This window comes from Piliocolobus tephrosceles, chromosome X, assembly GCF_002776525.5.
Source record: "Piliocolobus tephrosceles isolate RC106 chromosome X, ASM277652v3, whole genome shotgun sequence".
Taxonomy (NCBI): Eukaryota; Metazoa; Chordata; class Mammalia; order Primates; family Cercopithecidae; genus Piliocolobus; species Piliocolobus tephrosceles.
In genome coordinates, this window is record NC_045455.1 from 23,055,838 (window position 1) to 23,074,986 (window position 19,149).

General features: G+C 34.0%; 1 protein-coding gene across 1 annotated transcript in view; it reads right to left on the bottom strand.

The window, feature by feature from the left end:
• Positions 1 to 3,536: 3,536 nt before the first annotated feature.
• GPC5 (glypican 5) overlaps positions 3,537 to 19,149 on the bottom strand; it is a 1,441,555-nt gene continuing 1,425,942 nt past the window's right edge. The window contains exon 8 of the mRNA XM_023218068.2: positions 3,537 to 4,489. Within this exon, the coding sequence (XP_023073836.1) occupies positions 4,332 to 4,489 (158 nt within the window). The 3' untranslated portion in view covers positions 3,537 to 4,331. The remainder of the gene's footprint in view (positions 4,490 to 19,149) is intronic.

The following is a 19,149-nucleotide window of genomic DNA, read 5'->3' on the forward strand; positions in this document are numbered from 1 at the left end:
GAGTCACCCTTTCTTGAACATACTATACTGTTCACAGCATTTGTCTTACAGCTGGGCCTTCTTGTTCTTCTTGTTCTTTCTTCTTCTTCTTATGCTAGTGATTTGGCTGAGTAATCTCAGGAAAATCAGAGACCTCCCTTTTTTTCTAAGACCCTTTATTCATTCTAATCTAACGTGTTCAAAGATGGGTATCAAAACTCATAAAAGTAAGAATTTACTTATTACTGCAGTCAATCCCATTCCTTCTGTCTCCAACCAGTTTTAATCCTTAAACGTTCACTGTTCTGTTTTTAATTCTATGGTCTTTCAAATTCTGGTATCTTGTCTTTCACTTTGGTCTTCAATGTCGTTAAAGTAAAATTTTAAGGGGAAAATAAGAGGTGTGATCTTCTCACAACTTCATGAAGTTTATTCCAATATGACAATTGACAAGTGCAGGAAGGCAAAAGTCTCTTAAATCAGATGTTTCCAAAAAGTAACTTTGGACATCCACTGTCTTCCAAATAAGTTATTGTTTTTGCTACTATGAAAATATAAATTATATTGTGATGAAATTACTCAGTTTTCTCTGTGCAAGGAGGCAGGAAGGATAGCTTAAGAATTATATTTTATTAAATCTCTATTCATAAAATAATTATAACAGTAATTCAGTCACTCTGTAATTTTAGTAAAGGCAAGGAAAGCAGACTTGACTTGAGAAATATGTTTTATCTGTATTTTAATCAAAAATGACTTATATACAACAATCTGCATTTAAAGAAAAACTTGATATGTTCAAATTCATACCTAACAACATTAAAAATTATTTCTGAATTTTCATAACCCATGTAATTGTATATGAATGACATTAAAGTTTGCAAACTAAATAAAATAGTGATATAACCTGCTCAACAAATTTCGTCAAGGTTGAATATATTCACTCAAGAAAAAAATTATTTTTATTGTACTTGAAGGATTCTGATGATAGAAACAATATTTTATATGATAGCAAACAATTAGTGACAAATGAATTCAGTCCTTTTCAAAGCATCATTGAGCACCTCAGAAAATCTGAGTGTAGGGAGGAAAGAGTTTATTAACCTCAGTCCTTTATTAGTGAGAAGATAACCATGCAGACATTATTTTGTTGATAAGATATTCCTGAATAAATGGAGGATAAAGGCAAATCTAAGATTTAAAAAATAATATTCTGCCATGCGCTTTTCCTTCCTTCCCTTCTTCCTTCCCTCCCTCCTCCCTCTTTTCCTTCCTTCCTTCCTCCTCTCCTCCTTTTCATGTTTTTTCATGCGATCCTATGGCCAAAGAAATGTTTTATAACTTTTTGTTGCACAGGAAATTAAAATAAACTTCATGATTCCATTAGAGTTATAACAGTTGTGTTTTCTTTCTCCTTTTCAGCAGTTGATTTATTTTCAGGGCTGATGTGTTTAGAGTGGATTTGAATATATAGGAGGGTAATGAATGGTACTAAAAAAAAGTCCATGTTTACACTTCTCCTTTTTATTATGTTTCTACACTAATGTGCATTTTGATAATTAGACAATTATTCTATAGCCAATTGTATCTGTTAAATCCTAGTATGGAGACTTAAGTAGTCTCTGAATAATTTTTGTGCTAACCTGTAGTTCTCACTGTCGTTCCAAAACTATATCTTTGAACCAGGAAGGTATACAGTTTATTTAAAGGCATTATACTCACCATCTAACTCTGTTATGATTAGTTGTATGACATTTGTCAAATTCCCAAATATTTATATGCTCAGTTTTCTCATTGGTAAAATGGAAATGTCAATGTTTTTGGGGAGATTAAATGACATTGTGCATAAAGGCATTTATCATAATGTCTGTACAAAGGCCAAGTAAATGTTCTGCTTCTAAACCTATTCTCCCCAATATATGCAAAATATCAGACTATGTTTTATGATTACTTAAACTCATATAAAAATAACTCAGGGATTCAAGAATATGGCTCTTTAAAAAATTACACCTGCATAAAATGTGACTATAAGATATGTGTGATATTTTTAAATATATACAGTCTGATATAATCTATTAAATAATCTCAGAAAGTAGACACTTTCCAACACTTTTATCATTGCTCAAAACTTTCTTAGACCTTATTAATGCAAAACTCGCCAGAAGCAAATTCTGAGCCATATAAAAAAATCATCAATATTGTTTTTATTTGACTGAAAATCAAGTCTAACTTTGAAGGGCGAAAAGTCTAGTGAGATACTCTATCTCATTTGAAAGAGCTTTGTAATTCATAAGAAACTATGTAGATATGAAGTGTCACGGAATGGGAAGTACTAATGGATAAGTATCCTTACTGAGATATTAACAATTTTGCCATAGGCTCTTAAATTCTGAAAACCCCTCAGTGTTTGAAGCAGTGTTCTAGCAGCACCATTATTGCTTATACAGTCCCCAAAGCGCCCACCTGCAGATAAACAACACCCATCTGAGCATGTAAAACTTAGTTTTTTTTTTTTTAATCATTTCTTCTGTTGACTTCACCGCTCTGCTTTTGTTCATTTCTTGCCATTATCTTCTGTCAGTTAATTTTATCCATATATCTTAGAATGCTAAAGCATGCTCTTCAGTTGGTTTGTCTTAAGAATTAAATTTCTCTTAAGTTGGGTCTGAAATTTTGCTGTAGCAAGCCAATCATGACTTGGGCTGGAGGGCAGCAAATGAGTGCCTTAGTATCACTTTTTCCCAAGACTGATGTAGATGAAGAGCTGAGGTTGAAGTAAAAAGGTTTCAAAATAGGTTTAAGTTTGTAATTTGTGGAGTGTGTCAAGGTGAGTGCAAATGAGTTGTTAACCGAGTGGATCAGGGAATGTTAGGTGTGGAATGGAAGCCTAGGAAAATGGCATCCAGAACTGACAGGTAGAATGAACACTTCTGGTTGTGAGGCATGTTTGAACGGAGAGTAAAACCTGACTGGACAGCTTAAAAATGTTGTGATTTAAACGAACCATCCTTAGATCATTTTGTTAACTGAGAACTTAAGAGAGAACAAGGTTTGATGGTATATTGTTTCCTGATTGGCAGAAATGGATTTTACCTCATTAATGTTTGCAGTTGGCTGTGTCTTGTTTACCTCTTTGTCAGAAGTCATTTCAAATTTGTTTGTTTTTTATTTGAGGTCAGCAATTCCCTTTTCTATTCTGTGACTGTATTAATTATATTTTCTCTGTTGACTGGATGTGATACTTATTAATAAAAACTAACTTCTCTTTTTCTTAAGTATAGCCATAGACATATCCTATTCGCGTCTATCGAGGCAACTTACCCCAACTGAGAAATTAAGGACTGTTGGTTTGCAGCTCCATTAATGAGCAAATAGGAAAAAATCTAAAGCATTGCATATCATATTTTCTGTACATGTCTGCAGATATTCATAGGAACCTTAGAAATGCATAGGTAGTCAATTGTTCAACATCAGGCTTTAAAAAGAAGTAGTACATCACATTTTGAAAGTGGGTGAAAATATCATTTTTGCCAGAAGAAAATGAAAAATATTCTTCAAAATTTTCCAGCAAATAATTAGCAGCTTTATTGGAGATATTTGTAGAGCAGGCATGTGCTTCCCAACATAGCTAAATCTGTGAGGCAAAGAGAGAGGCAGGAGCAGAGGCACAATACCAAAGATGCAGTTTGAATATAATGGAATACAAATCAGATGTTACTAAAATACTGAGCTTTAAGGTTCATCAGTGGCTAAGTTACAGTGGATCAAAATTATCAAGGTTCTTCAGTGAAATTATGCGAAATGCTTCTCAAGAATCTACCCCATAACTTACAGACATTCAGACATTTCCTTCTACAGGTTGCAAAAATGGAAGAGTCTCTTGAATATGCATGCATACTACTTGCCATTGTATGTTTTGATTTATTTCATGATATTCTAATTTCAGTACTTTAAGAAATACTGCATACTGTTTTCATTGTCTGGCAAATACACTTTCAAATGAAAACATTTTTAATTTAGGAAGGGGCTTGGAATTGACAATAAAATTACAGATACACTAAATTCTTCTTATTCAAAATCACTTCTGTGCCCTTCACATCTTCAGATTTAATAATATTAGAAGTTAAGAAGGTTTTCAGTTAGATTCAAAAAAAGACATATTTTTAAAGTGTGTCATTTAAACGTTGAGTTTTAGGGACTTTATAGCTATTTCAACTTGGCTTCTGAGAAGTTAATGTGACATATCTTTTCATAAATATAATTGTTACATTGAAAAAGGATCTCTTATTCCTGACATATGCAGAGAGAGAAGAAATCGAGACTTCAGTAAGGTATGTCAGGACAGAAGAGTTCAGTTACCAAATCCCAGGAAGTAACATCACCACACCTATCAGAGTGAATGTCATAGATTCAGTCGCTGCTGCACATCCTGCTCCCGTTGTGTCTAAAGTACTGCCAGTGTCTGTTTGATGGATTCGCTTTACATCACTGAAGTTCATATCATCTGGCATCCCTGTAGAGGCAAATAAGAAAGCACAGGATGATGCATGACCACTTCACCATAACACGTCTAGAACAACTCTTAAACTCAAAGTGTGGACAGCTTGGGTTTTGGGTAGCAGTCTCTGTGTTCACCTAACTCTAAATGATTAATATGACACAGTACTCCCGTCCTACTTAAATTGGAGAGTTCAAGCTATTGGGTGAAAATTCTCAGAAATATTATAAGAGCAAAGTGAAAATATTTTTAGCTTTTTAACATTTTTGGAACATTTCTGTGCCACTGGTAAGAAAGTAAAGACATTTAATTAATTAATATATCCTGAGGTATGGGATTGTTCTTGTTTCAGAGATGTATCAACTGCAGTAATTGAAAACTTCTCCTGTGAAAATAAAATCAGGTGAGGGGATATAATTGAACAAAATATTTTTTAAAAGTATAATTTATACCATCATATTTTAGATTAGAATAAAGTAGGCCTAAGATCTTTTTATTTTTTATTTTTTATTTTTTTAGCCACCACATTTTATTTCTTTTATATATAAAAACATCTGAAGCAAATGTGACAAAACTTTTTGAATCTATTGGTACATGTAACATTAATTTCTGAATATTTCTGTATTTTGGAAGTTTTCAGAAGACATTTATTCTGGCTTTCCAATAATTTCATGATAAAGCATATATTCCTTAGCATTCCATGAGTGGCCTTTAATGATGAATCCTTCTCACTTCTCCATCCTTATTTATTTTACTACTTTTAGTTTCTCTCAAAGGCATGACTTCTTCTATCCTCATGTCAGTTTCATTCTACTTGGGATGACCTTTCCATTTTTCTTTGGCTAAATCTAGCAGTGCTTGGTGACTCCAGTTACTCTCCCCTTTCTGCAAGGGAAACACAATTTTCATCTTGTTTTTGGAAATCCAAATAAAACTGGCTCAACCTTTGTATCCCACATCCTGTGGGAAGTCCAGTGCCCTTTCCAATATTTACAAGAATTCCTACGGGCCTCTTGCTTATGGTTATCTCTTGATTTGCTTTTCTGCCACTGCTGAGTTTGATGGTGCTCTTGGTCTCTCAACAATCATGTTTTTGCATTTTCTCTTTCCTGTGGTAAGCTAATAATCATGAGACCCAGATCCCCTCCTCTTGATGTTCCTCCTTCTACTCACACAAGACAAAGACAAGTAGAGATCTTGCTGAAGAGTTAGGGCCTCACTGGGAGCTGGAAGGTAGAGATGCAGAGTGTGGGAGAGAGGGGATAGTGCATGCTCCTGCACAGTCGTGCAGATAAATTGGGCTTGGTGTTAGAGGACTTGACTCTACCATTTCAGGAGCCACTGGCCAAGTTTCCCCTAACAGACCCTGGCCTGTTTTTCTTTTTCTTTTCTTTTTTTTTCTTTTTATATTTATTTATTTATTTATTTATTTATTTATTTATTTATTTATTTATTTTTATTATACTTTAAGTTCTAGGGTACATGTGCATAACGTGCAGGTTTGTTACATATGTATACTTGTGCCATGTTGGTGTGCTGCACCCATCAACTCGTCAGCACCCATCAATTCATCACTTATATCATGTATAACTCCCCAATGCATTCCCTCCCCCTCCCCCCTCCCCATGATAGGCCCCAGTGTGTGATGTTCCCCTTCCCGAGCCCAAGTGATCTCATTGTTCAGTTCCCACCTATGAGTGAGAACATGCGGTGTTTGGTTTTCTCTTCTTGTGATAGTTTGCTAAGAATGATGGTTTCCAGCTGCATCCATGTCCCTACAAAGGACGCAAACTCATCCTTTTTTATGGCTGCATAGTATTCCATGGTGTATATGTGCCACATTTTCTTAATCCAGTCTGTCACAGATGGACATTTGGGTTGATTCCAAGTCTTTGCTATTGTGAATAGTGCCGCAATAAACATACGTGTGCATGTGTCTTTGTAGTAGAATAATTTATAATCCTTTGGGTATATACCCAGTAGTGGGATGGCTGGGTCATATGGTACATCTAGTTCTAGATCCTTGAGGAACTGCCATACTGTTTTCCATAATGGTTGAACTAGTTTACAAAAACTCAGTAAAATACTGGCAAACCGGATTCAGCAGCACATCAAAAAGCTTATCCACCATGATCAAGTGGGCTTCATCCCTGGGATGCAAGGCTGGTTCAACATTCGCAAATCAATAAACGTAATCCAGCATATAAACAGAACCAAAGATAAACGTAATCCAGCATATAAACAGAACCAAAGACAAGGACCACATGATTATCTCAATAGATGCAGAAAAGGCTTTTGACAAAATTCAACAGCCCTTCATGCTAAAAACGCTCAATAAATTCAGTATTGATGGAACGTACCTCAAAATAATAAGAGCTATTTATGACAAACCCACAGCTAATGTCATACTGAATGGGCAAAAACTGGAAAAATTCCCTTTGAAAACTGGCACAAGACAGGGATGCCCTCTCTCACCACTGCTATTCAACATAGTGTTGGAAGTTCTGGCCAGGGCAATCAGGCAAGAGAAAGAAATCAAGGGTATTCAGTTAGGAAAAGAAGAAGTCAAATTGTCCCTGTTTGCAGATGACATGATTGTATATTTAGAAAACCCCATCATCTCAGCCCAAAATCTCCTTAAGCTGATAAGCAACTTCAGCAAAGTCTCAGGATACAAAATTAATGTGCAAAAATCACAAGCATTCTTATACACCAGTAACAGACAAGCTAAGATCTTTTTAAAATTTATTTTTATTTTTACTTGACAAATTTTATCGATACTACTGGGGTACATTGTGATATTTTGACATGTATACCAGGAGGAATGATAAAATCAAGCTGGCTAGCATATCCATCACCTCACATCCTTAGCATTTTTCTTGTGGAGAGAACGTTTGAAATGTACCTTCTTAGCAATTTGGAAATACACAATACATTATGAATGACAGTCACCATGTGGCACAGTGGTCTAAAACATTTCTTCCTCTTGTCTAACTAAACTTTGTACCCTCCACCCACCATCCCCTCTCCCTTCCCCACACCTATCCCCTGGCAGCCACCCTTCTACTTTCCCCTTTTATGACTTCAGCTATTTTAGATTCCACATGTAAGTGAGATCAGGGATAGTACCTTTATGGAAATAGAAAATAGCAAAGAATAATAGCAACAAATGTTAAATTTTATCTTTACACACACACAACTGTGAGGATGGAGGTGTAGATATCTATCAAAAGATCAAAGAAGTTATTAATGGGTGGACTGGAGAATGAAGCTAGGGATGAAGTGTTTCATTTTAAAAAATGCAGGCAAAGTCATAGACCAAGATGCAGTCGCATTCTGGTTATTACTTCTGTACGTTATGAAACCTGACAAATTGAGGAAAAGAATAACCCCTAAATTAACTGGGTTGAAATAATTGCTTTTAAAAGATGTTTACCTTAGTATGATATACTTAGGAATTACTGATTCATCACTTATTATCTAGTGCCATCAGCGTTCTGAGACTGACTGAATTATCTCATGGCATGCCACTATCAGTCACAATTAACAGATTTAAATTCATTGTTACTACAGCCACAAATATTGACATGGTAATTACAGAGAGATTGAAAAAATAAACTTCATATAAGGAAAAGTCAATATTTATGTAATTAGGCCAATACATATATATAATTCAGAAGATAAGGTCTGTTGCATTCAGAGATGAGAGCATTAAAACGAAGCAAAGCTCTGCTGATCTGACATATTGATTTTACAGTCTGAGCTCTTACATTATTATTCATTGTTTGGGTGCTTGTTTTGCCCTTCTGTGTCATTAGGCAAGATGAATAAACGAGTGATTCCGTTTTTTTTTAAATAGGGACTAGAGTGGAGTGCGAATATTTTAGTCATGGCTTTATACCTCTTGTTAAGCTTAACAAGAAGCTTTGAGGACTCCAGGCAATTAAAAATATATTTTATTCTAAGATAACTACATAAATTTGAGCTTTACAGGATTTACTTTTCATTTTTAAGCATTGTGAATTTGTGTTTGGATTGGATCCATGAAAAAGGTTTTCTTATGCCATTCTGAGCTTATATTTCCTTCATTCATGAGCCAGACACTGATTCAGGTTTAGCGGATGCCATCATGGGTGAAAATATGTAAGTAGAAAGATGTTAAATCTTATGCCTGCAAACCAGACAATGGCAGGAGAGCTTTTCTGCCTTCAATCAGACGCTATTTTACCATCTTACATTGAGGTGTTACTAATAAATGTAACAGTTCTAAGGAATATGGACTTTGAGTAATAAGTATATGAAAAGAATTCAAGATCTTTTCAGGAGCCTGGCAGTCATAGCTGTAGTTATGCATCAAATCACAACCTTGTCATCTGTAAAAAGACATTAGCATGTCAAAAAATCTAGCTCCATGATTATTTGATGCAATGATAATTTTCATAAAGAAATTTAATTAACCAAGCTTATAAATTATACCAAGTCTTATAAAGACCTATAAAAGAAAAAATTAGTTTTGAGATTTATTGTATTAATACATTAAAGAAAAAGTAATTTTTGAATACTCTTATATGCATAATAGCAACACAAAGGTGTCAATAAATTCATCGTTTTGCTCTTGGTGCTTTATGGTCTGATGGGGAAAGAAAATTGTGTTGTTAAAAAATAAAGGTAATATTAATACACAGGTACAGGCCTGGTGATTGGTGCTATGAAATATGGTAGGCTGGGAGCAGTGGCTCACACCTGTAATCTCAGCACTTTGGGAGGCTGAGGCGGGCAGATCACCTGAGGCTGGGAGTATAAGACTAGCCCGATCAACATGGAGAAACCCGGTCTCTACTAAAAATGTAAAATTAGCCAGGCGTGGTGGCACATGCCTGCAATCCCAGCTACTTGGGAAGCTGAGGCAGGAGAATCACTTGAACCCAGGAGGCAGAGGTTGCAGTCAGCTGAGATTGTGCCATTGCACTCCAGCCTGGGGAACAAGAGTGAAACTCCATCTCCAAAAAAAAAAAAAAAAAAAAAAAAAAAATGAAAGAATGTAAAGGGAGGTAACTTGGTCAGGGAGTGCTCTGCTAAGGAAGTGGTAAAGTGGATTAATTTATAGATAGTATCTACAGAGCACTTGCTGTGGTGTCAGGTACAGTTCCAAGTACTTTACAAATATTAAGTCATTTAATTTTCACAACAGTTGCATAAAATAGGCACTGATATTATTACCTGTGTTTATAGATGAGAAAACTGAGGCACTAGAAAGTTAAGTGACCACAAGCAGTGGAGCCAAGATCAAATCCAGAAGTCTAGACTCAGTCTATGCTCTGATCACCTGCCTCCCTGATTCCAAGCACATTGCTTGGCACCAACAAGTCAATACTTAAATTGAGAACAAAAAGATAAATTACGTTACCTATGAAGTGCATTAGGAGTGTTTTCTCTCCTTGTCATCTGGGATGGCTGAGTAGGTGCTACTTTGGGGTATTAATCAAGTAACCGAACATATTCAGAGGTAGAATCCATGTGGGCAAGTTAATGATGGCGAATCAGAATGGCCTGATGAATCTGAGAGGACAGCACCTTGTTTTTGTCATTTACACAGAGGTAGGAGAGTGTAGGTATTTTCCTCTATCTCTATTTCATCTGTCTGTGTATTTTAAACATTCTCTTAGTTTCACTAAGGAAAGACAAGTATGTTTAGAGACAGTGTGTTCTATTTTTAATAAAATTGCATGGACAAGAATGTATACATTGTTAATTTGCTCCTTCATTTATAAAATCTTTTCACTGTCAGCTCTGTGTCAGGTATTGTGCTGGAGAGTGAATATACAGTATGCACTCACAGCCTTTTCCTGCACACTTAGATGAGTCAAAGAAAACCATACACACACACACACACACACACACACACACATAATGTATCTCCACCAGGTGTCTTTTTCACCATTCCAATGGTGAGAGTGCAGGACAGATGGAATGCTGGGAGCATGACTCCAGACCCTATAGATCATTATTTGAATTCAACACTGTTTATCATGAAGTCAAAGTAATTGATTTCTAGAAAATATCCATTTTTAAGGTAGCTATAGTCATGACACCTCAAAAAATATCTATTACATAGAACACTTTTAATGAATATTGTTGAATGAATAAATTAAATAATGACTCGTTTACACAAGATCAGGATAAGGTTGATATTAGTTCCCCTTATTCTAAAGATTAGGAAGTTTGATAGAATTACTTCCCCTTATTCTAAATATTAAGAACAGGTGTGGAGGAAGTAATTTACTCAAGGTAACATAGCTGTGGCAGAATTCCAGTTGTGCCCCATTCAGATGTCCTCATCAATTCCAGAGCCATACTGTTTGCCACTACACTTTCAAAGCGTTGAACTCGAGGTCAAATTCCGGCTTTGCCACAGTCTAGCTGGTTGACATTAGCTATGACCCATGTTTCTTGGAACTTTCAAATGAGAGCATTTTCAGTAAGAGAGTAGAGTTAATCAAAATATCTTGCTGGCTAAATTATTAAATCAATATTTGAAAAAAATTAGCTAGAACTGTATCCCAAAGCATTGTCTAAAGTAAATGTCTGTGGGACCAAAACTTAAGTAAAAATAATGAGCAAGTAAACAAAATATATAGCTCTATATTTTTATTTATATACAGGTGGGTAAAGCCTATATATTTTAAGTCAGAATAAAGAGAAAATTAATAGTTTTGACATCACACACAAAACAAGAACCTTTGGTACAACAAAAAAAAACCACAACATAATTGAGGATCCACACAGAAAAATGGAGAAAATTTTGCATTATAGATTACAGCAAAAAGATCATGTCTTGAACGTAAAAATAGTTCTTACAATCCATGTGAAAACTATAAATGTTCCTGTAGAGAAATAATGAAAGACCAGAAATGGATATTTACAATTATAAGGAAAAGGTAAAGTCTTTTTCACTGGACAACAAATAAATACTATTCTACACACAATGAAGTGTCAATTATCTGTTGTCCAGGTGTTAAAAGCAAGACGGAGAGGAGAGTGTAACCAGTTGGGCAAGGGTACAGCCCTTCACTAGAGAATTTGCTAAAATATATTACAAGTGTTTAAAAAGTTCATTTGCTTCGACCAAATAATTCCACTTTTATGAAGCAATTTTGTGGGAATAATGGATGTGCACATATTTATTCACAAAATGTTAATCTGTACATTGTTAATGAAAATCCTAAGCAAATTAAGTGCCAATTGGTAGGGAATTGGGTTAGGAAAATTAAGGTGCATTCATTTATTTAAAACTCTTTAGGGAGTAAATATTAATATAGAAAAATGTATTTTGATAGCACTTAATGTATATGATTTTTAATAAAATACGTGTATATACACACTTTCATGCTCTTTAATGTTCTTTTTACTCTAATAGTCTATTGCTGTGTTTCCTTGAGAGTAGAGACTCTCTCATTAATTTCTGTATTGACCTAGCAAGCATTTAGCAATAATTAGGCAAATGAATGTTGATGAATTTAATCCAGGGCATAAAATTACAAATACGTTTCTCTAACTTAGTTCTTTTAATATAAAAACAAAAATTATATTGCAGCAACTCAGACTGTAAAATAAAGGATTAGAATTAGATGTGAATTAAAATTTTACATGTAAAAAGATGAGTGGTAAATATCATGGAAAAGATTCATTATGAGGAAACTGACAACAAATATTTTCTGAATAAAATTGCTATGAATCTTATTATGTTAAATCTAAACTGTTAATTTTGGTCGCTAGTTACTAGACTAATTCTTGTCATTTATGCTAACATTAGCCACATGTATTTTGGCTGGACATTAACGATTCTAACAAATCTGAGATGGCTAAGCATAACTATTTGCCATTTTAAAAAAAAGTATGAGGAGCTAATTCAATCAGATCATGTCTCCTAGTAAATATGATTGGCGGGTGCATCTAGTATGTTGGGTCATTTGAGTCGAGGATATACTTTTTAAAATGATGAGTTATTTTCCAAAACCTAGTGCTTCCGTATAACCTGAGAACCAAAGATGATGACTGTATGGCTAAAGATACAAGGTTCCTGGTAGCCCTATAACCTCATCAAAACTTGTAACTGAAGTGCAATGCAGCTGTCTTCATGAAAGCCTTTTCTATTCCTTATGAAACAGGAATAGACTCTGGATAGTAGACCTTTGTCAGAAGCATAGTTTGCAAATATTTTTACCCATTATGTAAGGCATCTGTTTACTTTGTTAATAGTTTTTTTTACTGTACAGAAAAAGTTTTGAGATACAGTTCCTCTTTTTGGTCTTAATGTTTTATAGCAATAGTAGCCTTCCTTTTTTGACAAATTCTGTAAAAATAATGGAGTTATCCAAATTGTTAATAAGGGAAACAATGAATGAAATAAAGTAATGAGGGATTGTGACTGTAAACCAAAGATTAAGGTAAAATAGTATAATTCATTGTGAAATTATAGCTCTGAGTAATAGCAAGGAAAATTATTTGTCAATCTATCAAATTATTAGCGGCTCTCTAATAATGAATAATAAATAGATTTTTTTTTTCTGGATTGAAGTTTATACATGAAGGGACTATTGTTTAGATCTTTTGACAGTTCCTGATACTATGTTTAATCTAATAATGGTCATCCAGTTATTTTTCCTAAGTTTGCTTTATTGATTTTTGAAGGTTTTAGCAAAAGAACACACATCTTATTTTGAAAGAACATACAATTTTAAGCAATTTTGTAGCAATACTGATGTTGTGGTTTTTATCATACTTGTGAAATTTCTTCTAGAACGAATATGCAAATAGAAAATTTAAAAGGTCATTTTTGCATAATTGGTAATTAAAGCTAAGTATTAAAAGTATGTCTATTAAATATACCACAGTATTCAGTTATATACTGGTTCTTAGTCATAAGAATTTACAGGTAATCTGGAATAATCATTACTAATGATTCAGAAAATTATTTTTAACAAGTATAAGGCTGAAAAACTACTATGAGTTAATGAAATTAGAAAATGTTACATCTTGTTTAGGTTAGTGATAATATGGACATAAAGTGCTATTAAACATTAAAATAATTTAAAAATCATAACAGTACCAAAGACAAATTTTTTTAAATGACCAGAAAAAAAAAAAAAAAAACAGGTGGCTGTTAAAGAACAAAACGTTAGATTAATTTTAAAGAAACAATAACAGAGGCTAAAATAAGTAGAATAATTTGTTCTATTATTATTTTTCTTATTATTTTTAGAGATAGAGTCTTGTTCTGCTGCCCATGCTGGAGTGCAGCGATACCAACATAGCTCACTGCAGCCTAGAACTCCTGGGCTCAAGCAATCCTTTTGCCTCAGCCTCTCAAGAGGCTGGGGCTACAGGCACATGTCACCATGCCTAGATACTTTTTATTTTATTTTTTTGCAGAGATGGGGGTTTTGCTTTGCTGTCCAGGCTGGTCTTGAACCCCTGGCCTCAAGTCATACCCCTGCCTTGGTTTCCCAAAGTGTTGGGATTATAGGTATGAGCCATACACCAGGTCAGAATAATTTAAACATGAAAGAAAGTAATTATCTATATAGAATTCTATACAGAGTTAAATGATGTAGAAGAAATGAGTACTTTCAAGAAAGAGTGAGTGTTTCTAGCCATTCCCTGACCAATTTTTTTTGGTTTTAATTTCCATGTTTTTTTATCTTAGTTTCATGGGGTACTTGTACAGGTTCGTAACAAGGGTATATTATGTGATATTGAGGCTTGGACTTCTGTTGATCCCATCACCCAGACAGTGAACATTGTACCCAATAGGAATTTTTTCAGCCCTTGCCCTCCTCCTGCCCACCTTCTTTTTGGTGTCCCCATTGTCTGTTGTTCTCGTCTATATCTGTGTGTACGCAAGATTTAACTCTCACTGTTAAGTGAGAACATGTGATGTTTGGTTTTCTGTTTCTTCATTGATTCGCCAAGGATAATGGTCTCCAGCTGCATCCATGTTGCTGCAAAGGACACAATGTCATTTTTTTTTATAGCTACATGGTGTCTCTATTAGTCTGTTCTCATGCTGCTAAGAAAGACATACCTGAGACTGGGTAATTTATGAAGGAAAGAGTTTTAATTGACTCACAGTTCCACATAGCTGGGGAGGCCTCACCATCATGGCAGAAGACGAAGGAAGAGCAAAGGGATGGCGGCAGGCAAGAGAGCATGTGCAGGGGAATTGCCCTTTATAAAACCATCAGATCTCATGAGACTTATTCACTATCATGAGAACAGCACAGGAAACAGCTGCCCCCAAGATTCAATTACCTGCAACAGGTCCCTCCCATGACACATGGGAATTATGGGAACTACAATTCAAGGTGAGATTTGGGTGGGGACACGGCCAATTCATATCAGTGTCTATGTACCACATTTTATTTATCCAGTCCACCACTGATGGACACCTAGGTTGGTTGTAGGTCTTTGCTATTGTAAATAGTGCTGTGATGAACATAAGTGCATGTGTCTTTTTGGTAGAACAATTTCTTTTCCTTTGAGCATATACCACTAATGGGATTGCTGGGTGGAATGGTAGTTCTCTGTTTTTATGTCTTTGAGAAATCTCCAAACTGCTTTCCATAGTGGGTGAACTAATTTACATTTCAGCCAGAAATGTGTAAGTGTTCCCTTTTCTTCCCAGGCTTGCCAGCATCTGTTTTTTTTTTTTTTTTTTTAATAATAGCCATTCTGACTGGTGTGAGATACTATCTCATTGTGGCTTTGATTAGCATTTCTCTAATGATTAGTGATGTTAAGCATTTTTTTCATATGTTTACTGGTTGCTTCTGTGTTTTGAGAAGTGTCTGTTCATGTACTTTGCCCACTTTTAGATGAGGTTATTTGTGTTTTGCTTGTTGATTTGTTTAACTTCCTTATAGACTCTGGATAGTAGACCTTTGTCAGAAGCATAGTTTGCAAATATTTTTACCCATTATGTAAGGCATCTGTTTACTTTGTTAATAGTTTCTTTTACTGTACAGAAGCTCTTTGGTTTAATTAGGTGCAACTTGTCAACTTTTATTTCTGCTGCAGTTGCTTTTAAGGACTTGCTCATAAATTTTTGCCAAGGATGAAGTCCAGAAGGGTATTTCCTATGTTTTCTTCTGGAATTTTTATAGTTTGAGTTCTTACATTAGGTCTTTAATCCATTTTCAGTTAATTTTTGTGTATGGTGACATGTAGGAATCCAGTTTAATTCTTCTGTATATGGTTAGCCAGTTTTTCCAGTACCATTTATTGAGTGGGGAGTCTGTTCCCCATTGCTTATTTTTGTCAACTTTGTCAAAGATCCTTTCTTTCTACGTGTGCTGCTTTATTTCTGAATTATCTATTCTGTTCCATTCGTCTGTGTTTTTGTACCAGTACCATGCTGTTTTTGTTACTGTATCCTTGTATACTTTGAAGCTGGGTAATGTAATGCTTCCAGTTTTGTTCTTTTCACCTAGGATTGCTTTGGCTATTCAGGCTTTTGTTGTTGTTGTTCCATATAAATTTTGATTTTTTTTCCTAATTCTGTGAAAAATGACATTGGTCATTTAATAGGAGTAGCATTGAATCTATAGATTGCTTTGGGCAGTATGAACACTTAACAATATTGATTCTTCTAATCCATGAGTGTGGAATGTTTTCCCCTTTGTGTCATCTGCAATTTCTTTCGTAAGTGTTTTGTAGTTCTTCTTGTAGAGATCTTTCACCTTCTTGGTTAGATGCGTTCCTAGGTATTTTATTTTTTAAGGCTATTACAAATGGGATTATGCTATTGATTTGGCTCTCAACTTGAATGTTACTGGTATATAGTGATAATACTGATTTGTTTTACATTGATTTTGTATCCTGAAACTACTGAAGTTGCTTGTCAGGTTTAGGAGACTTTTGGCATTCTTTAGAATTTTTTAGGCATAGAATTGTATTGTCAGCAAAGAGAGATAATTTGACATCCTCTTTTCCTATTTGGATATCTTATTTCTTTCTCTTTCCTCTCAGTAGGACTTTCAATATTATATTGAATAGGAGTGGAAAGGGTAGACGTTTTGTCTTGTTTCACTTCTTAAGGGAAATACTTCTAGCTTTTGCCCATTCAATGGGATGTTATTTGTGTATTTGTCATAGATGGCTCTTCTTTTGACGTATTTTCCTTCAATGCTTACTCTGTTTTTATCATGAAAGATGTTGGATTTTATCAAAAGCTTTTTCTGTGCCTATTGAAATAACTATGTGTTTTTATTAGAGTTCTGTTTATGTGGTGAATTGCCTTTATTTATTTGTGTATATTGACCCAACCTTGCATCCCAGGAATAAAACCCATATGATTGTGATGAGTTAAATTTGTTTGTGCTGCTGAATCCGGTTTGCTATTTTACTGAGGATTTTTGCATCTATATTCATCAGGGATACTGGCCTGCTGTTTTCTTATTTTGTTGTATTTTTGCCAGGTTTTGGTATCACAATGATGTTGGCTTCATAGAATGAGTTAGGAAGGAGTCCTTCTTCCTTATTTTTTTTGGAATAGTTTCAGGGGGATTGGTACCAGCTTCTCTTTGTACATCTGGTAGAATTCAGCTGTGAATCCATTTTTTTTAGGTTCATAGGTTTTTAAAAAATTTATTATGGATTTAATTTTGGAATTTGTTACTGGTCTGTTCAGGATTTCACTTTCTTCCTGATTAAATCTTGGGAGGTGGTGTGTTTCTAGGAACTTATCCATTTCCTCAAGATTTTCTAGTTTGTGGGACTGAGATATTCATAGTAGTTTTTGAGGATCTTTTGTAGTCTGTGGGATCATTTATAATGTCACTTTTGTCATTTCTGATTGTGTTTATTTGGGTCTTCACTTTTTTTTTCCAATTCTAAAAAATTATTTAAGACCACACTTAAAAATGCAAGAAACTCAACACAGAATGAAAGAGTGGTATGAAAGTTGTAATACTGATCAAGGTAACTGACAAGCATCTAAGTAACTGTCTATCAATGTTGCTTGAAAAAACAAAGCAATGGTTATATTAGGGAGTTCAAATCATAATGTAATTACAACATTTGGAAATAATCATTTAAATATTCTAGCATGTTTGTATTAGGAAGAATTGTGAAATCTTAACCTTATGTTTTATCCACACAAATATATATTTTATCAAATATTAAAAATTCAAAGCTAACCACTTAAATAATTAATATAGGATGTATACATTCCTAATCCACTGAGGAAAAGTGTATTAATGACATCTAATAGAAATCAAGAAGAAACAAATGAACAAAGAAGCCTGATGCTATATATACTAGTCATTAACTGTAGTGATGATATCTACAGTTTGATAAGGGCTGTGTTTGGATCCAGTAGAGTTAGAAATATTCTTTTTCTTCTGAAGTTAGAAACAATTAAAATAGAAGCAATATATGCCCATTAGTCATTTGCATTTATATGTTTTCTTTTAAAGATTTAAATATTAGACCTGAAACCACAAAAATACTAGAAGAAAATCTAAGGAAACTTATTTGGGCATTGGTCTCAGCGAGGAATTCATGATTAAGATCTCAAAAGCATAGGCAACAAAAATAAAAATAGACAAATGTAAAATTTTTAAACTAAAAAGCTTCTCTACAGCAAAACAAATAATAAAGTGAGTACAAAACCTGCAGAATAGAAAAAATTTTGCGAACTATTTATTTGGCAGGGTACTAATTTCCTGAATTTCCAAGGAACTCAACTCAAAAACAAAACAAACAAACAAAACAATGTGCTAAACTTGTAGATTTCTCATCCTCTTTTGGATTTGCCAGACTACAGTGAAGGAACATTCTTCCTGTGCTTTACCATGAAGTAAATGAGGCATACTCTATTCCTTTTGAGAAAATCAATGATATTTTTCAGCTATGCTTGTGACTTGATAATAATTCTTAGATGAAATATTATATATCATATGTAATCACATTTTCCAGTCTGGGTTTTAACAGTAAAATCATTGATATTTTTATCTATCTGATACTTGTATTTTAGTTGTTTCTAACTTCTTAAAAAAAGGAATGTTTCTTATTGCATTGGATTGAAATTAAAGCTTTATCTAATGAATCAATAAATATATATTTAATATATATTGACTAATATATATATTCATAGATACCATCACTACAGTTGGGGTGATCTATATATATTAAATAAATCTATATTTTTCAATATATATAGATATTGGATATATTCAATAAACTATTAAATATATTAACATATATTTATTGAATTATATATATTTGTTGAATATTTATTGAATAACATATATATATATATCTTCATAGATACCATCATTACAGGTGGGGTAATGACTAGTGGATATAGCACATAAATTAAAGCTCATATAAGATGTTTAGAAAAGAGACTATATATTAAGGCACAAAGTAAATATTAACCCTTAGCAAATGCTTTTAACACAAAGAACATGGAGCCCTTGACCAATAAAATTGAAAGCCAAAACTAAAGGAGAACCATGGTCCTTACAACTATCTCATCTGTGGTCTTAAAAGAAGATCTAAATAAATGGAGAGATGTAGCAAGTTTATAGATGAGAAGACTTAAGTTTATATAGTGTCTCTTACATTGTGTTCTGAAACTTTATCATGGTGTCCTTTGATGTGGCGCTCTTGGA